The 25,958-nt window shown below is 34.5% G+C and overlaps 2 protein-coding genes and 1 long non-coding RNA gene across 5 annotated transcripts in view; 1 reads left to right on the forward strand and 2 right to left on the reverse strand.

Moving 5' to 3' along the window:
* Positions 1-25,958, forward strand: part of LOC149895498 (uncharacterized) — a 55,875-nt gene that overhangs the window by 27,724 nt on the left and 2,193 nt on the right. For all 3 annotated transcript variants that reach the window (XM_090119096.1, XM_090119097.1, XM_090119095.1), the window contains exon 2: positions 25,568-25,853. Coding sequence is in view for 1 of the 3 variants with exons in the window: in XM_090119097.1 (XP_089975223.1) it covers positions 25,568-25,759 (192 nt within the window). In the remaining 2 variants the exon portion in view is untranslated. The remainder of the gene's footprint in view (positions 1-25,567; positions 25,854-25,958) is intronic.
* LOC149895502 (uncharacterized) lies at positions 16,753-18,335 on the reverse strand. Its single transcript, XM_090119026.1, has 2 exons — positions 17,958-18,335; positions 16,753-17,878 (listed from the first exon to the last, which is right to left on the reverse strand). Exons 1-2 carry the CDS (start codon positions 18,082-18,084, stop codon positions 17,379-17,381), a joined length of 627 nt encoding a protein of 208 aa, XP_089975152.1. The 5' UTR covers positions 18,085-18,335; the 3' UTR covers positions 16,753-17,378.
* LOC149895503 (uncharacterized) lies at positions 20,546-22,522 on the reverse strand. Its single transcript, XR_016458474.1, has 2 exons — positions 22,015-22,522; positions 20,546-20,950 (listed from the first exon to the last, which is right to left on the reverse strand). It is a non-coding gene; the product is annotated as an uncharacterized LOC149895503 (long non-coding RNA).

The following is a 25,958-nucleotide window of genomic DNA, read 5'->3' on the forward strand; positions in this document are numbered from 1 at the left end:
CCGAAGCACAAAAATTATTCGATCCTCTTGGCTTTTTGGTTCCGACAATAATTCCTGCAAAAATAATTATCCAAAAACTCTGGGTTCAAGGCGTTGCTTGGGACGAAGAGACATCACCTGAAATAAAAAAGGAATGGTTAATATTAAGAAAAGGATTAGAAAAGGTTAATGAAGTGAAAATAAAAAGATGGTTACATACATTTAAGGATTCGATGAATACTATCACTGTTCATGGATTTTGTGACGCTTCTACGGTGGCCTACGCAGCAGCTGTGTATTTGAGAGTAATAATGAATGATAAACAAATACACACCGGGTTGATAGCAGCAAAGGCAAGAGTCGCTCCAGTTAAACCAGTTTCTTTGCCAAGATTGGAACTTTGTGGAGCTGTAATTCTTTCTAGGCTACTTAAACAAGTTCAAGAAGCACTTAGAATATCTAACAATCAAATTTTTGCATGGACAGACTCAAAGATAGTTATGGCATGGTTAACAGGTGACCCAGCTCGTTGGAATGTTTTTGTGAGCAATCGAGTAGTTGAGATAATAGATAATATAGGGAATAAAAAATGGCATCACGTAACATCGGAAAATAATCCTGCGGATATAGCAAGCAGAGGAGAAAACTTACCTGATCTAATTAAAAATAAATTATGGTGGAATGGGCCAAAATGGCTTCATACTGATGATATTCCCTTTGCAAAGGGTAATCCAGATTCAACGGACTTAGAAAGAAAGAATACTATTATGCTAAATTTAAAAATCGAGGACACAATTAAAAATACGCTAAAATTCGAAATATTTGATTCTTTACAGGAAATGCTACGAGTGATAGTGTATGTTTTAAGATTTTTGAATTACAAAAGGGGACAAATTACAACTGATAAAGGCATTAAGGTAATAGAAATGGAAGATGCATTAAAAAGAATAATAAAAATAGAACAAAGAAAGGATTTTGCAGAAGAAATAGAAAGGTTGAAGGATAAAAGAAATTTAAGCAAAAACAGCAAACTCCTTTCTCTGCATCCAATATTAGATGAGGCTCACATTCTCAGGGTGGGCGGTAGAATAAGACACGCGAACATACCTTTAGATTCGAAACACCCGATGATTCTTAGTTCCGAAAGCGATTTGGCCACGTTAATCATCGCAGATGCGCACAAGAAAACATTGCATGGGGGTTTGGAACTCACGTTAAACTATTTAAGAGCTCGTTTTTGGATTCTGAGGGTGAAGTCAACAGTCAAAAAATATATACATAAATGTATAATATGCGCTAAACTTAAAGCGAGTAGTAGTTGTCAACTTATGGGAGACTTACCTAAAGCACGAGTCACTCCAGCACGACCCTTCATAAATTCTGGTGTTGACTTTGCAGGTCCCTATGATATATTAATGACTAGAGCACGAGGTGTGAAAACTACAAAGGCATATATTTCTATTTTTGTATGTATGTGCACAAAGGCCATACATATAGAATTAGTAGGCGATCTGTCCTCACAATCGTTTATAGGTGCTTTCAGACGATTTGTAGCACGACGAGGCAGGTGCACAGATATTTGGAGTGATCAGGGAAGAAATTTTGTTGGAGCTAACAAGGAATTAGTAGAAGCATGGTCACAGGCTGGTCTCAATTTCAAGGACAACATAGCAGACATTCTAGCACAAGAGGGTACACAGTGGCATTTTATTCCCGCCTACAGTCCTAATTTTGGAGGTCTTTGGGAGGCGGGAGTGAAATCAATGAAATACCATCTCAAAAGAATATTAAACACAAATGTAACATTTGAAGAGATGACTATAATTTTGTGTGAAATTGAAGCTTGTTTAAATTCACGTCCACTGTGTTCAAAGGCTAGTAATGATATTGATGATGTAGATGTGCTCACACCTGGACATTTCCTAATTGGTGAAGCTCCAATTACTATCCCAACTCCAACCTTGTCAAATTTACAGACAAATTATTTATCACGATGGCAGCACACGCAAAAACTAGTACAAACCTTCTGGTATCGCTGGCAGTCGGAATATTTAACTCGACAGCAACAAAGACCAAAATGGCAAACAAAACAATCTGAAATGGACATAGGAGATGTGGTTGTGATAAAAGAAGATAATTTACCACCCAGTAAATGGGCCCTTGGTCGCATTGTTGAGAAACATCCTGGAGAAGATGGTATTTGTCGAGTGTATAGCATTAAATATCGCGGTAAAATAATAAAACGTTCCGTTACTAAGTTATGCCAATTATCAATTAAATAAACAGTTAATGAATAACTTATATATAATAAGTTTGTTTATGTTTAATTGAACTTACCTTACCTATTGTATTGTTTTACATTGTAAGTTTTGTGTTAAAACCCGTTTTGGTGGGCGGCATGTTATGATACAATGTTATGATTGTAAAGTGTAATTAGGTCAGTAGCAAATAAACGATCGTCTTGAGAGAACGCATTTTTATTTCAAGCCACAAGCATCATTCAAAACCAACCTTTATTGCAATAACACTAGTTAACATACATATTTTATGATAACCTCTAGAAAACACCAAATACTACTAAAATTGAACACTGTGTATTGTTTAAAAGTAAAAACACAATAGGTAAATATGGTAATTTTAACTTAAGATTTTAATACTAAACCGTGAATAATTTTTTGCGCGATGGTGTCACGCCAGAATTCATAAATGAATATGAACATGACATTAAAACATGGCGGCGCGTAAAGGGCGGAGGCATAAGCAAGGACTCGTACGAAATTTGATGAATAAAAAACGAAAATAAAACAAAAAAATGCAGGGTGATAATTTTATAATTCCTGTCCTACATGGCCACAATTATATCTAACACACATTCTCAATCTTTTTCTTAAATTACTTTTTACGATCGAAGTTCGCAAAAAAAGAAAACATGATAAATTTTAGCTTGTTGTCAATGACTAAAAAAATTATTTTCTCATTGGTTATTATAGTATATAATGCTTGCTTGCTTGTGGTGTCGCTTCAGAGAACGAAGACAAAGGTGTGTTTGCTTGCGGAGTATTAACTGAATTAGTATAGGTTGAATCAATAGACTGTAGTGGTGAAATATTATCTTTTTCGACAAACCAGGGACAAAAGTGGTTATCGCAAACAAAATCTAGATGATTAATCGTACAGTCTGGTGATGGATGCTGTGTTAAATCCTCAATAACTGCAGCTGAAGACACTTCATCGGGTCCTAAAGGAAAAGAAAAGAACAAACAATTTTATAACATTGAGTTACCATGTACTACGTACTAGAGAGGGCATCTCTACTTAACTATTTCTAACACGAGTTAGAGTCAATCGTCTCAAGCCATTTTTTTTTGTTACATTGATTGGTTTTAATTGATAATTTTATTCAAATTTTTTTAATACGATAAACAATATTTATTTGTTACATTGATTGGTTTTAATTTATAAGTAATAAAAGGCAGAATATCTACAAAGTGTCTACTCACAAGCCGGTCGGCGCCGCCGCGTTTGTTACACAGATTTTGTTCGTTGGGACCTCTCTATAGTAATAGTACCTCAATGTTTTATAATCATATTTTTGAATACTCATACTATGATAAAATATGATAAATTTTACAGAACAAAATTAATTAAAACTTTTTGCTTAATATTAGTGTTACCTACTTTGTTCCGTGGGTGAAGCACTATGACTTTGATATTGTTTTTCCTCAGTAGCAAAAAACCAATCCATCATTTGGTTTATCTCCTCAATATTTGCGTTAGAAGGGAGCGGCGACTCTGTAAAAAAAATGAAAGATATCTTTTAATTGAAATCTTTTGAAAAGAATACTATAGTAAGTTATCCATCGTATCATAGTAAAAATTAGTAAAATTTCTAGAATCGTTATTAGGGCATGTAATATCGGAATAGTTTTGAATTCCGATATTGATTTCCGATATTGAGCTCAATATCGGAATTCCGATATTGATATCGGAATTGGACATATATGTTAAAAAGGTGGATTTTATTAATTAAAAACCTATTAAGTATAATCATATTATAATCTTTTATTTGGTATGAAAATAGTTATTTTACTGCTAAACAACTTAATTTAACTGACTCAAAATAAACATGTTTTAAGCAATACAATTTCAAAAATATAAAAACTTATATAGTTATAACTGTTTAATTTATTACACGACTAGTTGTTTTACTGCTAAAATACAAATTTAACTACAACAACACTAAAAGGTAGTGTTACCTAGTAATAACCCAAAAGATATAAGTGACCTATTTGGCAAATATTTCTTCTCTGTCTTCAAACCTACACAACACATGGACTACAAATATATGGCTTTACCTATAATGCATCCAACGTAACTTCTGTGCTCAGTACATTCTCAATATCATACAATTAAAATAGCACTACTGGCCCTGTACCCGATCAAAGGGCCATGTCCAGACAATGTCCCGCCCATATTTCTTAATTCTTTCCCGTTGTGCAGACGTGCTGTCTGTTCCCCTGTCACTAATTTTTAATACTTCTCTAAATAATGGTTTGTTTCCATCAGTTTGAAAACAAGCTCGAATTGTTCCCATTTTTAAGAGTGGCAATCGTGAGCTCATTTCAAATTATCGCCCAATCTCCATTCTTTCTACCTTGTCAAAGGTTTTTGAATCAATGGTTTATGATGTACTCTACAAGCATCTCTATAGTCTTCTTTCTGAATTCTAACATGGTTTCGTGGCTAAAAAGTCCACAAATACAAATCTTATCTCATATGTAAGTTACCTAATTGAGGCAGTTGATTAGGGTTACCAAGTCGACGCAATTTATACCGATTTCTCATAGGCCTTTGACAAGGTCGCCAGAAAACACACACAGAGTTAAGAGGTGTTTACTTCTTAACTTTAGTTCATGAAAGTGACTGATGCACACAGCAGGTAAGACGCTTTGTTTCTCTGTGCGAGCGAATAAGCAAGTGAGTTATACGCTGTGAAAGAGTGAGATAGGCATACTGAAATGCGTCATTTCAATCACCACTATACCTATTTCTTTTTTTAAATCTGCCTAATTATTTAAATTGCCGCAAATTTTAATTTAGCACTGAATAAAAAAAATCTTAATTCCGATATAACGATATTGGATCACTCAGTATCGGAATTGTAATATCGTAATTTTCATTCCGAGATTCCGATATTGCGAGATTCCGAGATTCCGATATTCATGCCCTAATCGTTATCGATACACACGCGCCGAAGCACAGCACTATGGAAATACAAAAAGCAATTATGAACAAAAATTAATGCTTTTTATTATAAAAATGATAAAATATTAATGATAAATGTGCAGTACGGATTCTATAAATACTGACCTTGCCTCGTCCAAAGGAAACTTTGCAAGAAATAAGGCTCATGCCTGGCACAAGCTGAACTAGGTCCTTTTTGGCGGTACTGCGGGCACAATTTGTTTTAATATTTTTTTATTTTTTTCGTGTTGAATTTTTTGTGTTATTTGTATGTATTCTTTTCTTTATTGTCTACTTTTTGATGTGTCACGCTGTGTTGTCAAATAAATGTTTTTCTTTCTTTCTTTCTTCTTCTTTAAATAAGCGGTTTTCACCATTCTCTCGACCGGATTTGAACCCACACACTTCACAAGTTTTATAATGCATATTTTCAAAGAGGATATAATCACTACGTCATATTTCGTTTTAACAGTTTATCGTCTTGGTTTTTAACACAGAATTCACCTTGCAAATGATAGATATAATACTTTATTACAATCATTGAGATAATATTAATATGGAGACGACACCGCCTACATCACTTATGTTCCACTCAACATACGCCATGTGGCGTATGTTGAGCGGTTTTTTTTAATGGTTTTAAAGTGAAACGCATCAAATATGCCTTCGTGTGTGTTACGATATTGCACAAATAATACAAATAATACGGAAAAGTGCAAAGGAATAACTTTCATCGGTAAGTACCAAATTATATAATAATTTTTAAAACTTAGTTAGAGTACAAAAGTTACAAAAAAATAGAGTTACAAAAAAATGGCGCACAGATTTTGTTCGTGGTGTCTCCTCCATACGTAGTAATATTATCTCAATGATTACAATAAAACCGGGTAAATTTTTTTGAGAACATAGGTCATGAACTGGTCGTTGACAGTAATGACAATACTAAAAGAAAAGAAAGAGATAGATTCTGTAAGAGTAAAAAGGCCAGAAATACCCGCCATAGACCTTAGTACCCGTTTCATACAATCTTTTTTTTATATAGTAGCTGCTTAAGGCTGAAAAATTGTTGACATACTTTAATAATCTGTCCATTGTATCTGATAAAATAATCGTATGATTGCGAACATTACTACTGGATCTTTTTCTTCCAATCGGTTTTTCTTTAGCACAAGACAGCAGGAAATCTTTTTGTCTTTTATCACAACCAATAGTTTTCAAAAATATTATTGCGATCATCTTCCGTAAATTTATTTGCACATGAGTTACCACATTTTTTATTTATACAAGGGTTTGGTTGTATAGATTTCCCTACAGCAGATACGAGCCTTACGATTTTTTTTTGCTAATAGTCGTTTTGGTAAATGGTCCGGGAGCCAGCAGCAGATTTTATGACCAAGTTCCTCTCAAGTGGTAATTAGTAAAATGCATCAAAGTATAGTATTATGAAGCCTCGTGAACGTCAGCTGGAGCTCGGTTGGGGGGAAGAGCGGTTGTAGCCTCCCGTATCAGCTGACGGTTTTTCCACCAAGATACAGCCAGCTGACATATATATTTATCCACAGTTACATATAAGCTATCATCAGGTAAATTTTTGTTTGAGAGGAAATAACGGAAAATAAATTTTTCTTTAAATTTAACTTTCATGTTCGAGACACCAGCTGACGTATAATACACCATGTTGTAACCAGCTGACTATTTTTTTTCGTTGAGATATTGGGTTAGCTACAATTTGACAAATTTTTAGCTGAGAGGAAATGAATGAATGAATGTATTTTTTTTCCTATGTGCGTGGGAGGCTACAACCGCTCGCCCCCCCAACCGAGCGCCAGCTGACGTTCACGAGGCTTTATAATACTATACTCTCATGCGTCTGACGAATTATCTCTTGAGAGGAAATAGTTAACCAAATTTGCACCTGGCTCCCTAACCAAAAGGTTTTATTTTCCTATATCCTATTTTACCAACACTTGTTTCTTCTTCTATTATTTGAACTGACTTATAAAATTACTCGTACAAAAAGGTTCCGTCACGCCTATAGGTGGCGTGTGTCGTGTACGACGCTCGAGGCAAAAGAGAGCGGGGCCTTGGCTCTCAGGAGGGTCGCGACTCGCGAGTCCCTGCGTCGCTGTCGCTAGGCGGATGCCTAGACACTGGTCTATACATATAACAATTAATTGGTCTATATGTGGGGTGCGTGTAAATGAATATGTAGACACAGTACCTTTTGAATTATACACACACTCACAATTTGTTTATCGTTTATTAACTCCACATAGAAGGAGAAAGTATGAATATATAATAATTAACAGACACAAAAATCACTTTGAATATAAAAATATGAGAACAAATTAAAACACTGACAATATAGACCGGGAGATACTGACACAAAATTTCGAGTCATTTGTATCAGGATGGCGGTTCTACAGGGGTCTTAGTACGCAATGACAAAAAGAAAAATGATGGTGTGAACGCTGGTACCGGTGGGTTAGTCGCGTGGGCGTTAGTCGAACTCGTCGGAAAAATAGCGAAAGTCAAACGATTTGTAACACAAAAATTTTAGAATTTACCGATAGCCCATAAAAAAGAAGTAGGCGGTAGTGTCATGCCATACTTTTCCGGTATGACTTACAGCCCGCCATACCGACGCGAATGTGTTGATTTAAAAAAAACAATTATTCAACCATTTGTACCAAGCTAACTTTTGCACAGGTAACCATCGTCGTGCAGCCATTTACGAAAATCGCCATGCCATACTTTTCGGACGATTCCAAATGGTCGCCATACCGCCGAAAATCTGCAAAATTTTTTTATTTCGCCTATCTTTTTGTACCAGTATTGCATTTGGCTTTTTGGAGAGTATTTGCTAAAATGTGACCATTATTATATTTGCCATACTTCTAGTAGGGGGAAAAAGTGCTGTCATACTTGAAAAATAAATTTATTATTAATTTATATAAGTGAAGATTTCCAACACCTAGATCTTTGAAATTTTGTATTTATATTCGTTGATCCTCAAACTTACAGGAAAAATAAGTGCCATACTGTTACAAATCGTTTTACTTTCGCTATTTTCCGACGAGTTCGACTAACGCCCACGCGACTAAGCCGCCGGTACCAGCGTTCACACCATCATTTTTCTTTTTGTCATTGCGTACTAAGAACCCTGTAGAACCGCCATCCTGTTACAAATGACTCGAAATTTTGTGTCAGTATCTCCCGGTCTAATAGGCGTATTCGGTTACTATGATCGAACTAAATAGTTAATTATAAATTGTGTAGAAACTCGATGTAAAATATTCCGATCTACCCGCTGGTGTGGTGATAATTTTGTCGCGGCACGCATACTACGCAAATACCGCGACTATGCTATTGAATAATAAATATTATAATTATTTTGTATGAGTGTAATGCATGTCTGTATTTTTTGTGTTTTGTGTAATGAATGTTTGTGTTATAATTAAATACGAATATAAATATGAAATAAAATATTTAAATACTTGTTGTGTGTAATATATACGTATGATAAAATACATACACTAAAATATTATGTGTTAGCCACATATACAATTTTTTTTTTAAAACAGCCTGAGTAATGAAATAAAATAAAATTAAAGTATGACATTCAGGGTTGAATAACGATTTGTCATATAATGCCGGCCGTTTTTCCACTTCAATAATAATATTTTTAGACAAATTATCGTTGTCTATAGATGCTGTATCCAAGTAGGACGACATGAAAAAATTTCTTAACGTTCGTTAGCACTGCAAATAACGTCTATCCTCTGCGCTCGCCCAGTAGAGACTGAATATAAAACTGAATGCGGTTAAACGCTGTGCGTGCGTTACTAATAGGACAAAAAAACGCTTTTGCAAACCGCGATCAAAATGTAGCAAATTACGTTTTTAAAATCAGTCACTGAAAAACGTCACTAATGTGTGCGCTTGAGTAGAAAACTATGTGTTACATTTTTTTGCGGTTTCAGACCTACGATAAAACGCGTACATTTAACCACTGTGCGTGTTAAGCCAAACGGCTATTCTGTTCAACATTTTTGATGGAAATGACAGGGCCGCATGCGACTTTAGTAACCTGTGTTGATTGAATAAAAATTATATATCTGGCAGTACTTACCGTAACCAGTTCAGCATATATAATTATTATAGCGATTCTTCACTGGTCAGTTCTGGATCAATAACATTTGTATTGATGGATGAAATTGGGATAGTGATAACTGAATCTGAGTCTAAAACATCAGCATTACCGCTGCAACCTCGACCTATTAATTCGCAATTTTTAATATTGGGTCTGTTTTCATAGTTGATGGTCCTCCACCGGTTCCAATTGCACAACTCCTGTTTGTCGATTTGTACGTTTTTGCTTCACTTTTCCTTTTCTCCCAGTCTCTCATGAGAGCATCTTTACTCCTACGATAAAATTTAGATATATGTATAGTTGACCATGTGGTAGTTATCATAATGATAAATTATGGCATGTTCGTGTTGAATTATATTGAGAACAGAGGTTTATCCAAGCCTCGATCTTAGCTTGGTTGGTTGTACCGTCAGTTCTTTTATTTAAAATGATGTTTTTAAAAACACACACTAATTTCACCAACTTATCTTTGTCGTTCACTGTAAAATTTTGACTACGCTTCCGTTTTTCTGTCATTTTTTATTATAATAATCGATTGTCGAACGCAAAAGTTATAATAATAATAATAATTCATTTATTTATTGTAACATCATTGGTCCACTTGTTAGTAACAATATTCTTATAACTATGTTAGTAACAATACATAAAATTTTTTTCTAGTCAATATGTCAACTTAATTATGAATTATGAATTATATTAATTTTCATTTCAGTTATGTACGTATGAGGAATAATTAGTGGCTGAGCACAACTTCTGCATGCAACATCTCGACTACTCGTTGTCCAGCTGAGCTTTTCGTATAGGTATATGGGCATACGGGGTCTTGGCAATTCCAAACATGAGACAGGCCAGATGTAGTTGGCGTCTTGCTTTAAGCTTATGAACTTCTTATTTAAGAACGGTGTGACATGACTACGTGGTGGAATAAATCCAAGTCCAATGGCTGTAGAATATGTGTCGCATTGGGAGGCAAGCATATAAAAGCTATATTGTTTTCCTCGCATACTTTAAGTACGCGTACGCGAGTAAAAATAACTCGGTCAAGATTACTTAAAAAAAAAATAATTTATTTAAATAAATTACAATTTTTACTTAATCTATTTTTTTTTTTTTTTAATCTTTATTTTATTAACGAGGGTTTGATCAAACATGATCATGCCACCCTCATTGGCATTACAAAGAACAACTATCTACGCTTAATACCAAGATTAACAATTTTGTAAATAAATCTAGCTTCCTTTGAAGAAGGAAGCGCCAAAAAAACATTAACATTGCCCAACAATCTAAGGTTCAACTCAGCAGCAGATCTCTCAGCCTCGTTCCGGACACACTCCACCATAATATGGTAAACATCCTCCACTATGTTACACACACTGCAATTGGGGGATGACGATTTACCCATCAGATATGTGAACATATTTAGTGGGATATGTCCAGAACGAAGTCTGAGAGCAATTACAATTTCAGATCTACTTAAATTGGAACTGGTAAACCAAGGATATTGCCAAATGTGCGGCTGAATGGTTTTATACCAAATCGCTTTCGATAACGATCTCTCGTCGAAATGCTCCTTCCACATCTGACCACAAAATTCTCGCAAACAATAGAAATAATCGGTGTGTAATGGCAGGCACGTGAATGGTACTCCTTCTGTAACTGCGGTCCTGGCAAGGGAATCAACTTTTTCATTGCCAGGAATACCCACGTGAGAAGGGATCCATTGTATCTTAATTGATTGATTACTATTGCAGGAACCATTCCACAGCATTTTCAAAATGCTGTAGGCAATCGGTGTGCCTCGAAAATTCGAGGTACATCGAGCCAGGTGATATATAGCACTTTTAGAGTCTGTTAATATAACACATTTACCATCTCCCAATGAATTAATATATGAAATAGCTTCTGCAATAGCAATCAGTTCAACGTGCATGATAGAAATTGAAAAATTAATGTGCAACTAAACGGAGCAGTTCAACTGAGGATCATAAATAGCTAGGCCGCATGAGTTGCCCAGTTTCGAGCCATCTGTGTAAATATGATAGAAATCTGAGTAATTGGAATTTAAATACTCTATCGCGAGTTGTTTTAACATTTGAGGCTGATATCTCATTTTTGGTTTATTAATACCCCTGATTTCCAGTTCCAACACATCCCAAAGATCCACATTGCTGACCCAAGTTTGTAAAGTAAACATATCCAACTGACTGCTAGACTGCATAGGCTTTTCCTTTAACAAATCATGAACCAAGGCTAACAAAGGAGTATTACAGCGGGCCCAATAACCGTTTTTACAAAGACTACTCAACTCATTTATGATATCAACTATATTATTATCATAAAAAGCTTTGCTTTTTAGCCAATACTTGCCAGCTAAATAATATCTACGCACCCTTAGGGGAGGATACTTAATCTATGACCTTAACTATAGAGATCTGGTGCGAGAATGACGAGTTTACTTGTGAATTGCTTATACAGGGTGTCCCGCTATTGGTATACTAAGCGCGAAGGCACTTGTAGTTTTGCATTCACTGATCACGTAAAAAATACTTTTAAAAAAAATTACGTCCAAATTTTTTTGCTAAATTTTTCCTGAAAATCCATGTTTTCTTCTCTAGCTTCGCGCTGCCGGCATATACCGCTTCTCTAATATGAGCATTTTATCTATGAAAACATAATCTTAAACGATAGCTCACGTGCTGGTGGCAAAGTTGGGCGGCTCGCTTGTTATGGGTGTACACATAGAGTTTTAAGAATTCATCTATTTGAAAAAAAAATGCGTCTGGAATTTTTTAATTATTTTTTACGTACTCAGCGTATGCAAAACTATAACCTCCTTTGAGCTTAGTATACCAACAGTGGGACACCCTGTATATCCGAGATATCCTCCTGCCTGGTGGTCTGGTGGTGGTCCGATACCGTATAACCATTAAATTAATATCCCTTTGTTTTATCAATTACACATTGTCCACTAAATGGGCGTATTGTTCAAGTTGATACGTTCCTTCTTGGATGTCCACGGTGTTATCATAATAAGTTCACTGGAATTCGCATAATGATCCTGTAACTTAGGTATTTGCCTTTTATTATTTATTTTAAAATTAAGTGTGGCCTTTTGCTTTGCTTTACTCGCGTTTATGTACGGGTTTATGTGGGATGCAAGGTTATCAGTTATCACCTATGAAAAACTGTTTATAGCAGCCTTGCACAAATTTCATCTACCTTTACAAAGTTTATTTTTTTCAGTGTCGTAATCCTCTGTAATTTTACCCTTGATAGGCACATATATTTCTTTTTATTTTACTTTTTGGAAAGCTGAAATACGTAAAACAAAAAAATATGAGGTAAGTTAAAAAAGTATTTTCAATGTAAAAACGAACAATCTTATAACTACATGTGAGTGCAATACCGATGTCGTGTGTTGTTTCATTACTAGTAACAATCTTGAAAATGGTGTTCTAAATTTCATCATAATATTGTTATTACAATATATTCTCTTCGCTATCCATAAAAACTCATCATGGTTACCTTACTTGTTAAATTTGTTTATTGAAAACTTGTTGAATAACCATACCAATTAAATATACTTTTAGAGTACTTACGAGTGAAAACTTATATTGTCTGGTTTCGCGGTCCTTTTGTTCATACATCTTATAAATGCACAATAAACTAAAGCCATGTTTTTTTCGAAAAAATAATACAAATAAAAATTTAAAATACCTAACGGATTGGCACGATTGGAGCTGGCACAGGGGGGGCACACTCAGAACTCAGAAGTCAGAACTGTCATGTAAACGCATAGACGACAGCGACGCGGGCGGTGAATGGTATAACTAAAATTAAAAAAAAGCCGCCATCTTGTAATGATGCGCGACTGTCATTGTCAACCATAGTAATTTTTTTTTTCTCTGTTATGGCAAGAAGCTAAAACTATTTGCCAGTGTCAAGTACAAGTCAATAACTGCGTTAAAAACAACCGACTTCAAACTTGCACTTGCAACATTTACAAATACAGACAAAAATGCTCATAAAATAAAAACTACTGGGCCTATCCGAATAAAATTTTTATGGGACCAATTCGACACCATCCCGCATCGAACAAAAAAAGAATCACGTAAATCGGTTCAGAAACCACGGAGTAATCGGTGTACATACATAAAAAAAAAAAAAACATACCGGCCGAATTGATAACCTCCTCCTTTTTTTTGAAGTCGGTTAAAAATGATAAAGTATTAGGAAAATAACAAATTTAACATGATTGATTACTAAAATGATGTTAAAATTGACGATTTTTGCCATGAAAATGATTCTAAACAGGTAAATGCATGAGTATTGAGGAATATTGTAAATAGCGTAAATATACACTTGCCTGTGAAATTTTATGCCAGAATTTAGTGTCCAAAAACGCTGTATTAATTTGTGTTATCTGTAATAGATGCAATCAGCTCCTTAGGAAAAAAGTTATAGAAATAATCGAGTCTGAATTTCGGCAGTATGCTGGAATGGTACGTTTTTCCAGTGGAAAGATAAATTAATTTTCTTTATAAAAAAATTCTTTATTGACAAAAGTTTTACATTTTTAAATACTGAAGTCTCTGACTCCCAAACTAGGTAGGCTAGGCTTTATAAACCGTTTCTTGGTTTTACGAGTGAGGATTGATCGAGAGCTTTCGATATTTCTGCCATTTCTGACCTGATGTTTGCTTCAATTGGGTTAAGTTCCTCGGATTATTCTCGTAGACCTTACTTTTAAGGTATCTCCATACAAAATAGTCGACTGGGCTTAAGTCGGGGCTTCTGGGGGGCCAGTTGATATTACCCCTATGCGAAATGACCTTATTAGTGAATAATTCGTTTATAGCTTCCATTGCTTGATTAGATGTATGGCAAGTGGTAGATCTTGTTGGAACCACGATATTGTATTGAAGCCCTGAAACTCCTGTAACTGTGGACCCAAAAAATTTGGCAGTATATCACAATAACGGTCACTATTCACGTTGAGTGGCTGGCCTCGTCGATCTTCATGAAAATATCGATTATGCCTCTGGCAGACATTGCGGCTTAAACAACGACCTTTGGACTGTGGTCGTTCATGCTTTCGTCTCGGATTCTCTGCTCAGTACCGACAATTTTGTTTGTTTACATGACCATTCAGATGAAAGTTTGCTTCGTCACTGAACAGTATGTTTTCGAAATTGTTGAATTTTCGCAGCATTTCGTTCGCAAAATTAAATCGATTAGCATAGTCTGTATCCTTCAATTCTTGAACCAATTGAATTTTGTATATGCCTTTAAATGCAAATCTGTTTTTAAAATCAAATGCAAGGATGATTTTTAGGGTTCCGTAGCCAAAATGGCAAAAACGGAACCCTTATAGTTTCGTCATGTCCGTCTGTCCGTCTGTCCGTCTGTCCGTCTGTCACAGCCGATTTACTCGGAAACTATAAGTACTACAGTGATGAAATTTGATGGGAATATGTGTTGTATGAACCGCTACAAAAATATGACACTAAATAGTAAAAAAAAGAATTGGGGGTGGGGCCCCCCATACATGTAACTGAGGGATGAAATTTTTTTTTTCGATGTACATACCCGTGTGGGGTATCAATGGAAAGGTCTTTTAAAATGATATAAAGTTTTCTAAAAAACATTTTTCTTAAAGTGAACGGTTTTTGAGATATCAGCTCTCAAAGTCGTAAAAAGTATGTCCCCCCCCCTCTATTTTTATAACTACGGGGTATAAAATTCTAAAAAAAATAGAGGTGATGCATGCTAATTAACTCTTTCAACGATTTTTGGTTTGATCAAAGTATCTCTTATAGTTTTTGAGATAGGTTGATTTAACTGTAATTTATTATATTTGCTGCTACGGAACCCTTTGTGCGCGAGCCCGACTCGCACTTGGCCGGTTTTTTTAATGTTCAGTGTTCACTTCTCTAATTATTTCCTCTTCACGGACTGAACGATTTATTTATCTCAGTCGGCCGCGAAAATTCCTATATTTTAAATATTTTTTTAAAAATCGTGTTTTTTTAAATAAAACTCTGGGTGTTCTACTAGTGCATTTAAAAAGAGAAGCTCCTTAGATATTTCCAGTAAAACAAGAATGTCACTTTTTCGGGCCTAAAAACATATAGTGCGTGGGCGTGTCAGTCTGGCACGACGAGGTGTTGTTTGTCCTGACCATGTGGGTTCGGTGTGGCCGAACTACATGAGCATGGGAGGTATCTAACTTAGGTAGATATTTAACAGTTTCGATTTATATTGCTCAGAATTTATTGTCCGCGATTATGGTTTGAGGATTTGTCATAAAATAATTTTTACAACCTTTATAGTGTAAAATACGATTACAGCAGTATACATTAATTATTTATGTTTTAAAATTCTGATTTTATTTAATGATTGTTCTTTAATGTTTCGCTTTTCGGATTTACAATAATCATGAATTTTTATAGTTATTAGTTTGTCTATAATAAAAAGTAAATGTTCTTTACACTCTTCTTTACATTCTATTGTGTGCCGTGTGATCTCATTTCTGTGCAGACGCGTATTAAATTCGTCTGGACATGAATACATAAGTTTTGATAAAAAAAAATTGCATACCTACTTGCTAATAGTGGTAAGTGGGGATTAATTACCACAATTAGCAAGTAGGAAATAAATTTATGCGTATCAGTAGAAAATAGGGTTTACCCTTCTAGGAATAAAAGACTTAAAAAGGTATAAAATTAGATTATATTTTTCATATGTATATATTATTAATAAAGAATTAAATTATTAAAAACAAAACGTTTTTTTTTCTTTGTCATAATTTGTTTCCCACAATTATTTATTACAAACACGAACATTCTGAATCTAACACAATTTTAAAACAAAAATATTATTAATAGTAACATTTATTACTTGTTTATTTAGAAACACAAATATTCTGGATATTACATAATTTTAAAACAAAAATACTTATATTATTAATTGAATATATTATTAATAGTAACATTTATTACAAACACAAATATTCTGATTATTACATAATTTTAAAACAAAACTATTATTAATAGTAACATTTATTACAAACACAAATATTCTGATTATTACATAATTTTAAAACAAAACTATTATTAATAGTAACATTTATTACAAACACAAATATTCTGAATCTTGCATAATTTTAAAACAAAAATATTATTAATAACATTAGTAACATTTGTTACTTGTTTATTTACTTATTATAAACATGAATATTCTGATTCTAACATAATTTTAAAACAAAACTTATATATTAATAATCAATAAAAAATAAAAAAAACATTTAGGTCCGTTTGTGGTAGTCTCTAAAACACCCTAGTATGCATAAATTAACTTTATATTCCATTCCACACGGTGCGACTGGAGATGTGCGCAGTACCAACATCTTCCTCGCCATACCATAAGCGACAAATCGTTGCAGTAACTGGCGACGATTTCACCTTGCCTCAAGTCAGTCTTTGTCATAGTCCGTAAAGAACTGGGAACAAATTCCCGGTTCAGTCGTTGAGTCCCGTAACAGTCAGTTCGTCGCAGCTTTAGGCATCGCGCTAATAATGGACAATTGTAGAAATTGTCCATTATTAGCGTGTGACCTCGATGAAGAAGAGGCTCCATCAGGTCAAAAACTATTTTGGCCGTCGCATTGGTCGGTGTAAAGTCAGTCATGTCACTTTTCTGTGTCTGTTCGTTCTGGCTTGTTTGTTCTGTCTGGTCAGTCTGGTCATCGTCGTCATTATTGTCAGTCATCGTCGTTGTCGGTTTGTTCTTTCCAGCGTATACTATAAACCGCCAAAGATAACCAGTTGATGACTCGCATAGCTCATAGGTTTCGATGCCTACTTGGAAAACTTGTCGTTAAAATAGTCAGTCACTGGTTGGATTTTACATAATCGAGATCTTGACGGTGCGTCTGTCAGTTTGTCGTTGTCTACGAAATGTAGCCTTATAATAACCTTTAAGAGGTTATACCTGTTGTAACTCATAATTCTTGAAAAATAAGGCATCGTACCGAAACCATTAAATGAGAAATATGATTCTTGGGAGACCATCGATTTTGACGACTACTTGCAGAATTTGTGCCTCTACTTATCCTCTGGCTAGCATACCTATTGGTTTCTTCGCAAAGAAAGTCGATGAAGTCGACGTCGAACATCCTCCCAAATACGTCAATTGGAGTCATGTCTGTCACGTCAAGAGTCGGGCCAGGACTTCCAGAAAATTCCTCGCGCCGACCTTTAAACGAAGTCACGTCCTTGTTCCAGTTAAACTGGAAACAGTCGTCAGGTAAATAGTTTGATAAGGCTCTGTCGTTCGCTGAATCCTCAGCAAGTAAAAATGCCTCTTGCTGAGGCGTCAGGTCTGCCAGGTTACCAGTCTCAGTAATTAGTCTGTCAGTCGTCGGTATTCGTAGTATGTCTTCGTCAACGTCAGAGTCAGAGTCGTCAAAGTCACTATCGTTAACAACAGACGTGATGGCATCTTGAAAAAAGAAATATGCAATTTAATGTCCAATAATTAAGGTTAATAAGACTTCGATATAGTTGTGCTTTATTCTTACCATCCGTTAATCTGTGTCGCTTGCGTGTACCCGTGGGCGTAGTAGACATGACAACAGTTGCATATCCAACACTAGGTACTGAAAATATATAAATATAATAATAATTATCTAAATATATACTATACATAAAATATACATAAAAATAATAATAAAAAAAGGGAGTATTTCAGCGAGAAGCATCAGAGTCTGTCACTTCGTCGTTGACATACTCCCTTTTTTTTGTGGAGTACGGCATACAATCGCCCAATTCGCTTCGGTCGACAGATGAAAATAGTGCAATACAAGACTTTCTGTGCAAGGCAGATATAAAAAAAAGAAGGAAAATGATATTTGAAATTTATAAGATAATATTTTATAATTATTAATAATTATTATTAATAATTAATAATAATTATTTATTAATAATATTATTAATAATTATTATTATTAATAATTAATAATCATTATTAATAATTAATAATTATTATTATTAATAATTAATAATAATTATAATTTAGATTTTTTTAGGCAATTGATTTTATTGTATGTACCTAATTCGATTCTGTTCTCTTCGCATGCTCATGTAGTCTTTATGTTGTTCGAATTTAAACTTTCTCCAAAATTCCTCTGCTTGGAGAAAGTTTTCTGCAGCCTGGTCCGTATGTGTAAGCCTGTGGGCGTGTCAGTCTGGCACGACGAGGTGTTGTTTGTCCTGACTGTGTGAGTTCTGTGTGGCCGAACTACATGAGCATGGGAGGTATCTAACGTAGGTAGATATTTATCAGTTTCGATTTATATTGCTCAGAATTTATTGTCCGCGATTATGGTTTGAGGATTTGTCATAAAATAATTTTTACACCCTTTATAGTGTAAAATACGATTACAGCAGCATACATTAATTATTTATGTTTTAAAATTCTGATTTTATTTAATGATTGTTCTTTAATGTTTCGCTTTTCGGATTTACAATAATCATGAATTTTTATAGTTATTAGTTTGTCTATTATAAAAAGTAAATGATCTTTACACTCTTCTTTACATTCTATTGTGTGCCGTGTGATCTCATTTTATAATTTTTTTTTTTTATATTTAGCTTGTTGTGGACTGTATATTTGTTGGGGTTCGTGGTCAAAATAAACAGCCTTCCTTCGACATACATATATTTTCCCTTTTTACAATTTATACTTAATCACTTATTCACTACTAGTCTGGAATAAGAACTTGCTGGAACTGAACTCCAATTCGAAAATGTGGGCTATTTATATGCGTCGCCGGCGGCGAGATTCAAAGCGGTCGCCCGGCGGCGAGGCACAAAGCGGCGGCGGCATACAAAGCGGCGGCAGCTATCTTGCATGTGCCGCCTAGGCCACGCCTCCTCCACGTGTTGACGCAATACACGTGGCGTACTGTGTACAACGCGATAGACGAAACCGCGGTGGGCCTCATCGAAACCGCGGTGCGCCTCTCTTCCACGTGTAGCGTTGATACTCCGCCCCATACACGTGGAGCCGCTGCGCGGGGAGCCCCGTTGCCTCCTGCGTGTGCTCGTCCTTTACATAGCTTATGCTTTATACTTGGAAACACTTCGCTGAAATGTTCAATCCTTATTTCACTATTTTATACAGAAAATCACTGGGTGCTTTTAAAGCAATCTCAAATGGTGTAATTTTTGTTCAGGATTAAAAGTTGTATTTCATCATTTATTATTTCATTTTTCTTAAATAAAATATTTTCACGATTTTAAATATGGTGTTGGCAAACATTGCTACAATGCCTTTACAGACGATTCTGGCATTCTCTTTATCAGCACGTTTTTCAGCATAAGCTTTTTCAGCTTGATGTTGATGTTCAGCTAATTCAGTTTCTAAATTTATTTTTTGGTCTCCGTCTGCCACTTTAATTTTTGCATTTAGGACATCGCATGTGTTGCATGTGTCTTTGGAGGGTTGTTTAAACGACAGATTGAGATCGTGTGCCTGTTACGCCAAGGTAATCCTCGAGGGCGTGCCAGTCTGGCACGACGAGGTATTGTTTGTCCTGACCGTGTGGGAGCTTGCCGTTTCTGTAAAAAAATAATTTCATATACTATAACAAAATAGTTCATACATAATTGAATGAATGAATGAATGAAAATTCTTTATTGCTTAAAAAATAAATACAAATACAAAAGCTTATTCATTTTTTCTGCAGCCCCGTTTTGTTCAGGGGAACACGGTGTGGTAGTCTGGTGTATGATACTTGCAGCTTTTATATGGTTTGTTACATCGGAATCAAATTGATGGTGACTTATATTCATAAATAATTCCTCACCAATAAAACTGCTTAAGGTCTTATCTACCAGGATATCAGTTTTGCGTTTTATTTTCTCTGAACTGGACACAAAACCGGCAATGTATTCTACTGCTCAAGTGCACGATTTAAGTCATCTATGCTCTCTGTTTCACTGGTGCTAATGGCACGTTTGTCATCTAATGTTGTCGTCAAGTTTATTCTTGTTAATGCGGATGAGCAGTTTAATATACCTATTTGTTCTAAAGGAACACAATTGCCCGTGGCAAAATCCATTAACTCCGCGTGTAAGATTGTTTTTTTTTTATAAATAACCTCAAACAGCCTGGGCGTTGGATTTTCGCAACTACCACCATGTGATCTTATATTCGAAATAAACAATTCTAAGTGATCCTGTGAAATCTTATTAAATGGTATGTAATTGATACATCCATTTTCATTTTCGACTAAATCGTGATACATTCCCGAAGCACTTTCAATTGCAACGCAAAATCAATATAAATAAAACGATAAATATTATATCATGCATTTTTATTGCTATCAAAGCTATTTTTTTAAATTTCATTTTGTAACTTTAAATACTTCATTACTCGAATATGCATTTCAGCCATTTGTGTCATTCTAAGTTCGTGTTCCTTTTGTAGGCGCTCATTTTCTAGCATTCTGAAGCTGTGCATATCTTTAAAAGAGGCTTCAGCAAAATCAAAACTATTTTGTCTTGCTATCTATAACAAACAAGAAAAATTTATTTATTTATTTATTTATTTACTCTTCAATAAAACTATACATAGAAAACTTATTGCTAATATACAGAACAAAAAACAGTATAGTTTATTAGGCGGCCTTATCACTTATTTAATTATCTTTTGATACCCTAGATTTACTAAAATTCTAAGTTCTGCCCATGAACAGCTACCAACATTATATCTATCACACATTTAATATAATTATATATCTCAATAACAAACATTTGAATAAAAAAATATTTTGGAAATCAGTAGAAATTGAACAAAAACAAATATAAACTAAATCAAAAGTTAAGATGTATATAATTACTGGTGTTTTTTGTTTTTGTGTTTTTTTTTTGAAGGTTTTGGTGGTGTTATTGCTTCTACTGCCTTGCCAGTTATCTTGTTATTTATAATTTCCTGGAATTAACAAGAGCAGTGCATACATATTAAGTATTTACCTGAACCTAACTACCACTATTACTACTACTTAGTGACCCACTAGTGATCATTATGTCACTTGATATGGTTATACCTGGTTAATATCAGTTAATTATAAATTGTATGATTATAATACGACGACGCGGTTGGCGCAGTGGTAAAGTAACTGCCTACTGAGCCGACGGTCCCGGGTTCGATCCCCGGTCAGGGCAAATATTTGTGTGATGAACTCAATTATTTGTTCTTGGGTCTGGGTGTTATTATCTATATATGTATTTATTAAATATTATGTTTATCGTCGCCTAGTACCCACAACACAAGCCTTAATTGAGCTTACTGTGGGACTAGGTCGATTTGTGTAATAATGTCCTATAATATTTATTTATTTATTTATAATAAAGGAACACAAAAATAATCCCTACACTACTATTTCCAATTGGTGTATTTGGTTCCACAGGATCTGGTTTCCCACTTATTTCATTTGTTATAAAATGATCTATGAATCCTAAAATGAAAAACACACATGATGAGACCACTTAAAGAATGTCATTACAAGTTACATTTTGGTAATTATTTACAGTAATGTATACAAAGGAATAGTATTTAAGTTAATTTCCTACCTTGATACCATCACAATCAAACTCATTAAAACATATCTCGAACTCCTGAGGTACCATTTCCACTATTTCTATAGCATCTGGGGAAGGAGAAGGAGGTTTGGGGCCACCCCCAGTTATATTTGTATCTCGCCTAAACAAGGATATTTCTTTTTTGGAATTTAATTTTTGGCACTTCCATTGATTTATTTATTTTTTTTTATCCCTCATTCTCACATTTGCTAGATTAAAACTGAAAAATAACATGTTTCAAATTTCAAATTCAAATGATTTATTGTGATTCACAGGTTATAAGGGTTATTATTTTATAAGGTGATCCGCCGTGATCTGCCATGTGGCGTACAATTTAAAAAAAACGTTTTACAAATGTTTGGATACATCAATAAGGTTTATAAGCAAACTAATATACAAAACAACACATTACTTACTTCTCTGTTATTTCGTCCCAAGCCTTTGTTTTTTCCATATAAGTATTAGTTGTTAAATCCTTATTTTCTACTAGCTTTCTGCCCGCAGCTTCGCCCGCGTTTTCAAAGAAAAACCCGTTCCCGCAGGATTTCCTGGATAAAACCTATCCTATGTCCTTTCTCGGGTATCAAAATATCTCTATACCAAATTTCATGCAAATTGGTTCAGTAGTTACGGCGTGATTGAGTAACAGACAGACAGACAGAGTTACTTTCGCATTTATAATATTAGTATGGATTATCGGTCGTAAAATATTCCTAACCAGTCGCTGTAAACAGAGGTACAAGAAACATGATCGAATCAAATAAATTACCACGCATTAATTGTAAATGTACATAACTCTAACATTCCTTTTCCCAATTCAGACAGCGTTCTCTTTTATTTGCTTGCACATTGGCCGTATTGAGCCGCTTGAAGTGCACACACCAATCATGCACTCAATTTGTTAAATAAATTTTTACGTGCTAAATCTGAAGTGGACCTATTTAGAATAGAATAGAATAGAAACACATTTATTCCCAAAAAATGATACAGTACATTAAATTACAGACAACACTTATAACTAAAAAAAGTATAACATTACATGTAGACATAATAATATTATATTCTAATAAAAACGACCTACTTTAATAAAAAAAAGTACTGGAAATAGTTCAAATTAAAAGCAAATCAAACGAAATACATTTATTTGACAATGAACAGCAAAATGACGGTAGAAATAAATGGGCAGAGGTTCCGCGATAATGTGCGCGCGAGTAGCAGATGAAATGAACGACTCCGCCGCTCGTTCGTTGTTATAAAGGCGCGCCGCACCGCGGTGAGGAATGCGCGGGGGGTGGCCTTCCGGATTTTACTCCAACAATATTATATCTGTATCACCTGAGGGAAAGGGATTACTGACTCAGCATAAATGTTACAGCAGAGGCAGTAACACTGTTATTCTGTCAGCACCATATTAAATAAAGAGTCGAGTGACTGTAAAGAGTATTCTAATTTTAATGTAGCGATTACGGACTAAATTATGGTATAAATTTATATATTATAAAGTATGAAAGTTTTGATGTCAAAAGTAAGTATGTACATGGTTTGCCAGTCAGAGAGGAAAATCGGCTGAGTGAGTTGAGTGGAAAACGAGATCAGCAATTAAAATGTATAGAATTAAAATGAACGAGTGTAGAATTTATGAATTAATACTGCTAGCACCAAGTAGAAGAAGTTAAAGATATCTATTTCAACACAACAGAAAAAATTATATATAAAAAATAGTTAAATTAGGGATACATGTTTATTAAATGGCCAATAATTTTTATTATATAATTATAGCATTAACTAGATAATTATTAAGAACAAAAAAAAAATTAATGTTAATATTGAGCTGTATCTAGAGAGCTGTATCTTCGTAAAAAAACACCCCCAATATTTTACAAGGACGGCTAACGTGAGCATTATTCCCTCTAGAGACCCTGATAAACTTAGTGTGCCACGTTGTAAAACTGCGCTTTACTCTAAAAGTGGGCCTATCATGCTCATAAAAATATTTAACCGTATTCCTAAATGTATACGAAACCAAACATTTAATGTATATAAAAATAAACTAAAGAAATGGTTGATCTTAAATTGTTTTTATAGCATAAAAGAATTTTTTGACCATAAATGTTAATTATTATAATTGTATGTATAGCCTTAAAATGTAATTATTGTGGATATTTGTCAATTAATTGCAAAGTGATTTAATTTCAATATTGTATTAAATTTAAATTGAGACAGTATTTGCATGCTTTAGGGCCGATTTTTCAATGCTTGGATAAAACTTATCCTTCTAATAAAGTATTACACGATAATATTAAAATGTCACATAAACTGTCAAATACGGGCAATTAGAATACGTTTTTAAAATTGTAGTTTTATACATTATTCGACGAATAAGTTTTATCCAAGCATTGAAAAATCAGCTCTTAGACTAAGCAAAACATGATGAACAATCGAAATATTTTGACATCTCTCTGTACCATGTTTTTAAGCAAATAAATATTATTTTATTTTTATTTATTTTATTTTTTTATTGTAATTTAATATTGTGATATACCCTCATAGGAGGCCCGTGTCCCAGCAGTGGGAACATATATTGGCTGATGATGATGATGATGAATATTGTATCGTTTGTCGCTAATCTTTATCTTTAATATATAATATAAATCTCGTGTCACAATGTTTGTCCTCAATGGACTCCTAAACCACTAAACCGATAATAACAAAATTCGCCCACCATGTGCAGTTCGATCCAACTTGTGAGATAGGATAGTTTAAACATGTAGGTACCACGGGCGAAGCCGGGGCGGACCGCTAGTTGTACCTTATTTTTAAGTCAAATGGGTGGAGTCGACGTACTCGATCAGCAGATGGAATATTACCGAGCTTTTATTAAAACCAAAAAGTGGACGTTGAAAGTTCTCATACACTTCTTGGATCTTGCGTAGGTCAACTCTTGGAGGCTTAACAGAAACGATTGTTTAGCAAATAAGTTACCTAGAAAAGAATCACTGACTCTGCTTGATTTTCGTTTGAATATTGCCGATAGCGTATCCTGCATACCAGATCGTCTTCGTAGAGAAGAAAATGAGGATGATTTACCATCAGTTCCTCGTCCACATTATATTCAGACCAGCTAATGTTCCATCACCATCAGAGGCAAAGAGGTATGACGGATATGAACACTATCCTGTCTTTGATGACATTAAAACACCCAGATGCTGTCGAATGGAAGGTTGTGGAAGTCGCTCTAAAATTAAATGTGCCAAATGTGATGGGTATTTATGTTTGTGTCGTGACAAAAATTGTTTTATGTCCTATCATGTTAAAATATGTAGTCTTTATCTTTATAAGTATCTACTGACGCTGATTATTGTTATAATTATGGTTCCTATTGTACTTGACATAAGTAGATACTTTGGTCTCTTACGGCCGTTCCCAATATTCTATCTATGGTTAAAGACTATGCTAAGCTAAGCTATCCTCGATCCATGATAAACAATTTGTAAAAAATTCATTTACAACTCTTTATTTACCTATTTTGTGTAAAATTTTACAGACTGGTGGTGGAAAGCCGGATTATATTCCACCAGACGATACACTGGAAAATGTGTCTGCAATTCTAGGCCCTACATGCGATGTGTACAGTGTAGGAGGTGACGCGGAGATGGAGGTTACTGAACGTGTTGAGGAGAAGGAATCGGTGGCGGATTCTGAACCGATTTTGATTTCATTTCCGGACACAGAATAGCCAGTTGCAGAAAGAACTCCTGCCATAGAAAAAAATTCCCCCTTGCGCACTCCACAAAATAAAAAATTCTACTTTACTTCTGCAAATAGTAAAGGTGATTGATATTCCACATAAGTAGTCCATACTAATATTATCATAAATGTGAAATAGTGTATGTTCAACATGAAGGAAGGACAATTCCTTCATGTTGAAAAAGCAA

Source organism: Colias eurytheme, chromosome 31 (assembly GCF_061535395.1).
Source record: "Colias eurytheme isolate Ceu_HAF_F1 chromosome 31, ilColEury1 Martin Lab GWU primary, whole genome shotgun sequence".
NCBI lineage: Eukaryota > Metazoa > Arthropoda > Insecta > Lepidoptera > Pieridae > Colias > Colias eurytheme.